Genomic DNA, 6000 nt, shown 5'->3' with positions numbered 1-6000 from the left:
ATTATAAATTCAGCCTGTAAACAATTCTGTCCTCTTTCAAAGCAAGTCCACAATAAGATGCATGAAGCTTAAAATAAAGACAGAGCCTTAGGTTAATAATTCATATGCATTCCACAACCCCATATTACTGACTAAAATCTACATAATTCAAAGTACAGATTCCTGTGAAAAAACAGTTTGGAATGTGCAGTGGCATTCCTAGCAGAGATGTAAAAAACTGACAGCACAGGAAGTATACAATGTTATTATTTAGAAACACTGGTGTTTTCAGCAAGGGCAGAAAGAGAGAAACACTTACTTTATTTGTTTTCTGCAATTATTTTCCTTTGAATGGTCTTTGGGCTCAGCTTTCACAGTGCAGAACACAGACATCTTTCCAAGTTCTTAAATTCAGGGAAAGAATGAAGTGAAATTTTATTAATACATTATCCCATCGCTTCTCAGAATAAAGAAAGATTTGTTGAAACAGATATAGATAAACCAGCAAGTCACTACTGAATTTAAACATGAAATTCCACATCTTTCTCATAGTTCCAGCTTATCTGAGTAAGATTTTGTTAAGTCATCTCAACAGACAGAAAAACTCAGGTTAATTTTAAACAAAATCAGGTGTTTAGAAATTCACTGAATCTGATCATGAACTTGAAGGAATACATTCCATTAAAAAAAATATCTAAAGACACAGGAAGTACTAGCCTTTCAAAGTCAGAGGTGATTCAGAAAGAAGTTGTATCCTTATTATAAACCAATTCTGGTTTGTGGTTTGCATGTTTTAAATTAACATAAGCTTCGGATAATGACTACTTGTGGCAACATGTAACTGTGTATCAACATAAATACATATACATTGATTTCTGGAGTCATGGGAAAAATTCCACGATGAAGCTAAAATACGTTTGTTCTTTCCTTCCTGAAACACCAGAAAAACACTCTGATGATAGTTTCACCCACTACAAATACAATCATAAAATATTAAAAATTTGAACTTTTTTCTTCCCCTAAAGTGTGTGTATTTTAATAAGTTCAGATATTTGCAAAACTTTGAATCCTTAAAAGAATATAAATATTAATTTAAACATCTGTCCTAAAAGTACTTCCTCTCTCTTGAAGTTTTCTGTTACTTCAGTCATTCATATGCCACTGACTTTACACTGACCTTTCAAGATTTATAAATACCTGGTCAGTTATACATTTATATTCTTATTCTCAAGGATTTAATTTGATTTAAAGCACACCCTCTGTCAAAGCACACAGATTTAATCTGAGGAATTCTGTTTGTTCTCAAGGAGCAGAATCTGTAACATTCCAAGTTAACTGTCACTTTTGAAAATTATCTTTAGCTTGTTGTCTTTCATTAACCACTAGATCACCTTGTTCCTGCCCTTCTGTAGCAAAAATAATTCTTCACGATTCCGTGTTGTGCTGAAAGACACTTGAAAACTTGAGTAGTTAAAATAACTTTTCCAATTAAAGAAAAAAAAAAAAAAAAAAAAAAAAAAAAAAAAAGAAAAAGAGGCCAGTTTAAATACCCACTGCGGGCATTTTCCAGATGCAGCTCTCTTCCCTGTCGCTCTGGCGTTTTATTACAAATGCTTCAAATAGGAGCACTGGAACCAGTGCCTGGCTGTTTCGGTTTGATTCTAAAACAAAGATGACTTAATGCACACAAGAGCTGAGCAAAGCCCCTCTCGGCGGGGCTCGCCCCAGGGCGGGCTGGGCTCCGGCCCGAGCAGCTGTCTGGCAGCCGAGCCCCTCAGGGCAGGAGCAGAGCGCCCCGCGCGCGCCGGGGCTCCTCTCGGCACTCCTTCGCCCTCCCTCCGCCTTCCCACACGGCGCCAGCACGCTAATAACGCGTGCTCTTAGGAGAACGGGTTTGGGAAAATCACCCTGGATTAATGCCCTTTCTCCCGACAGGCTGCGCTTTGCAGAATCACAAGAATCAGAATCACAAGAATCAGAATCACAAGAATCAATCAGGTTGAAAAAGATCTTTGAGGTTGGTCTAGTGCAATCTGTGAGCCAGCACCACCGTGGTCAACCAGACCATGGCACTGAGCGCCACATCCAGCCTTTCCCTGAACACCTCCACGGACGATGACTCCACCACCTCCCTGGGCAGCCCATTCCAGTGCCCAATAACCCCTTCTGCGAAGACATTCCTCCCGATTCCCAGCCTTTCGACCTCTGCACCACCCCCACCAGCTCACGAGCAAACACGGAGAGCGCGGGGCTCGGGGCGGAACGGGGAAGTGGCTGTTTAAACAAACACACGTGGAACGCCCAGCCGGGGCACGCAGCGCTCCCGAGGCAGGCACCCAAGCGCCAGCAGCCCCGTAGGACTCCGAGGGAGCGGGGAGAGTGCGCACCGACCCCGCCGCGTCCCCCGCTGCACCGGGCTCAGCCGGGCCCGGCCCCGCCGCGCCGACCCCGCCTCAGCCCCCGCCCGTCCAGCGCCTCCCCCGGGGCCCGCGCAGGGGCCGCCCGCGGTCGCCGCGGCAACGGGACGCGGAGCCGGGCGGCGGCGGCGGCCGCGGGCGCCTCTCGCCATGTCCCAGATCCTGTGCGAGTGGCTCAACCGGGACGTGAAGCTCTCCCGGCGCATCGGTGAGTGGGGCCCCGCTGCGCGGGGACGGGCAGGGCTTGGCCGCGGGGGCAGTGGGGTCAGCAGGGTCAGGGTCGGGCCGTCGTGCCAAGGGTCCCCCCACGGCCGCCCCCTGACGGGCCCGAACCCTTCCCGCCACCACGTGCCTCCGCCGGTACTTTTTTAGTCTTCGTGTGAGAGGCAGGGACTACAGGGTCGTAGATCTGGTAGAGTTGGAGAAGACCTTCAGTCTGCCCAGTCCAACCACACACACAGCAGTGCCCCTATAACCCCGTAACCACTAAGCCACTTCACCCAGCACCAGATCCAGACGCCTCTTGAACACCTCCAGGGGTGGTGACTCCTTCACCTTCCTGGACAATATATTCCAATGCCAGAAAATGATCAGGCTGAAGTTAATTCTCCTCAAGGGACAGGTGCTCTCAAGAGATAGAAGATGCTCAAACTTAAAGCGCTAATAAGGACTCTAGAGAATAAAAAATAGTTTAATATGTTTGGAAAGTAGTGCTTTGTATTGAATGGAAGCTGTTGTGCTGGCATTGGAAAACCATTTTTTTCTGTAAGGAAGGAACAAAACCCTCAGAAAAATTAGAGCGATGGGCAGTCACAAGCTGTATGAAGTTTAATAAGGTGCCACATTCTGCATCAGGGATGAGGCAACCCTGGGTGTGTGTATAGACTGGGAAAGGAGATGATGGGAAAGCACTGCCATGGAAATGGCCCTGGGTTTCCAGGTCAATGGCAAGCTGAACATGAGTCAGCAGTGCCCTGGCAGCCAGGAAGGCCAACCCTGTCCTGGGGACATCAGGGACAGCACCAACAGCCGGGCAAGGGAGGGGATTGTCCCACTCTGCTCTGCACTGGGGTGGCCTCACCTTGAGTGCTGGGGGCAGTTTTGGGTGCCACAGTGTAAGAAAGACATTGAACTATTAGAGTGTCCAAAGGAGGGCAACGAGGATGGTGAAGGGTCTGGACAGAAAGCCATACAAGGAGTAGCCAAGGTCAATTGCTTTGTTCAGCCTGGACAAGAGGAGACTGAGGGGAGACCTCACTGCAGTTACAACTCCCTCATGAGAGGAAGAGGAGGGGCAGGCACTGATCTCTGCTCCTTGGTGACCAGTGACAGGAACTGAGGGAGTGGCCTGAAGTTGTGTCAGGGAAGGTTTAGGCTGGATATCAGGAAAAGGTTCCTCCCCAGAAGGTGTTTGGGCACTGGAACAGGTTCCCCAGGGCAGTGCTCACAGCACCAGCCTCACAGAGTTAAAGAAGCATGTGGAAAATGTTCTCAGGCATGTGGTGTTTGACACTTGGGGTTTGCTGTGAAGGGGCAAGAGTTAGACTCAATTCAATGGGTCCCTTCCAACTCAGTGTGTTCTGTGATTGTATGAAGAGGAGCAAATTAGAGCTAGCTTTTTTTTTTTTTTTCATCTGCATTTTGTATGGAAAATCTAGTAATTATGGCTTATAGATATTTTCACAATCTCAGTGGCAATTATGACGATGTTTGCGTTTTAACACTGAAAATTGGAAATTATTATGTAAAGCTGATGTTGAAAAACAACTACACAGAAAGTACTTTATTTGTGATTTGAAAGCTATTACTGTTAGATCAATCTTCTAAAATTTCTTTGAATTATTTACTAAACTTTGGATTTAGTTTTGTTATAAACATGTTAACAAGTTTTATTAAAATTAACATTTAGATTCTTTTAATTATTTTCTCTAAAAAACTCCAAACAATCATGAAACCCCCAAACTTAGTTCCAGGATCATTTTCAGAGGAATTTTCTACTGGCTACCTCCTAGGAGAACTTCTACACAAATATGGTCTTCAGGATGACTTTAAACAATTTTCACAGAACAGGTTAGTACATATGAATAACATTTGGTCTCTTGTGTAAAGTAACAAGTCTCTCACATAAAGAGACAAAATATGTATTTCCTTAGATGGGATTTGCTAATGCACTGTAGAATTTATTGAGATTTAAAAATATTTTCAGTAATTCAAAACCTAAGTATGTTTGAGGTATGAATTGACTTTGTATTTACAGAGAGATTGATCATACTTCTTCAAGAAAATTTTGCATTTTAATTGTAACTACAAAAGCACCTCTGGTTAGACCAGAGGTTCAAAAAACCTTGCAAGGATGTCTTTAAGACTGGGTAATGTGGAACTCTGCCCATGATCTGTGTAGAATAAGGAATACGGTGTTGTGTTGTGGTGGTGACCATAAAATCTTCACTAAAATGAAAACGTTTGAGAAACATTATGAGGCTTTGAGTGGAGCTCTGGCAGAAGATCATATAAGGATTTATAAGTTTACAAGTAATCTGCTGTAATATCTATAACCAAGAAGAACTGTAAAATGGGAAGTTGAAAAATCTTGTGCAGATCCATGCACTTTTATAGATTGATGATGCAATTCCTGAGGTTGGCTTATGTTGTGTTTTGTCAGACCATGGTGCACATGTACATCAAGGGTTCCAGGCTGTACAAAATCCTTCTGTTTCTGCTGAACCTCTTCTTTTATGTTCTTTGAACCTCTAGTGTATTCACACCCTTTCTTATCCCAAGTCCCACCAAATTTTGGAGAACAGATTGAGCACAGCTAATAAAGGCAGCCAACAAAAAGCAGTTTCACACACAGTTCTTGAACTCTGTTTCTAGGACTTCTAGATCTCTTAGGAATTTCTGGTATCATTGGAAAACCCCAGGTAATTCTTAGAGTTCCTGCTGTTGTTGGGAAAAGTAGCTTCAGGAAGCGTTTATTTCTTCTAGCAAGCTCTAGCATCTTCTCATAAGTTTTCTCAATTCTTCCCAGTGAAAAGGTGCTTTGAGCTCTTGTCCCCAGGTGATTAGAGAGGTGCATTTAGTGAAGATGCACTTCAGTAGGTGCAAGAAGTGATTGGAAATTCTGTTGTAGATGGTTTATGTGTCCTCAGCAAAGATGGGGATTCATGACAGGGCATGATACTCAGTACCCACTGGAACAACTACTCAAAGTGTCAGAGGCCTCAACTCGAATTTCTCTCCAATGAAAGGAGTCAATTCTCCTTGTCCCAGACTGATGGGAGTGCCTTCATCAGGGGGAGGTGTTGACTTTGCCTGCGGAGGTGTGTGCTCATGGAGGAGCTGTGTTGTCAACACAAGCTGCTGCAGAATGAGGTCATACACTGGGTCTTCTCTGAGACACTGCAGATACAGGAACCTGGACCTGCAGCTGTGCTGAGGGAGAGGTAGGCAGAATTGTTGTGTTAGGAAAAGGAGGTGACTGGCAGCTGGTGACTTCTGTGAGGAAAAGGAAGGTGTCTGCTCTTCTTGCTGAACTACAGCTGTGAACAGGTTCATTGCAATGGTAGCAGATGAGTACTGGTGACACTGTGTGACAAAACGTCTG

The 6000-nt window shown here is 44.7% G+C and overlaps 1 protein-coding gene across 1 annotated transcript in view; it reads left to right on the top strand.

Annotated features, from left to right (window-relative positions):
* The first annotated feature begins 2526 nt into the window (after positions 1–2526).
* SPEF2 (sperm flagellar 2) overlaps positions 2527–6000 on the top strand; it is a 74336-nt gene continuing 70862 nt past the window's right edge. Inside the window, exons 1-2 of the mRNA XM_041490207.1 lie at positions 2527–2604; positions 4364–4466. Of these exons, the coding sequence (XP_041346141.1) occupies positions 2547–2604; positions 4364–4466 (161 nt within the window). The 5' untranslated portion in view covers positions 2527–2546. The remainder of the gene's footprint in view (positions 2605–4363; positions 4467–6000) is intronic.

The sequence above is a fragment of the Pyrgilauda ruficollis genome, unplaced genomic scaffold, assembly GCF_017590135.1.
Source record: "Pyrgilauda ruficollis isolate IOZ18807 unplaced genomic scaffold, ASM1759013v1 scaffold120, whole genome shotgun sequence".
NCBI lineage: Eukaryota > Metazoa > Chordata > Aves > Passeriformes > Passeridae > Pyrgilauda > Pyrgilauda ruficollis.
Note: the sequence above shows the minus strand (reverse complement) of the source record. Positions and strands in the feature narration are given on the sequence as shown.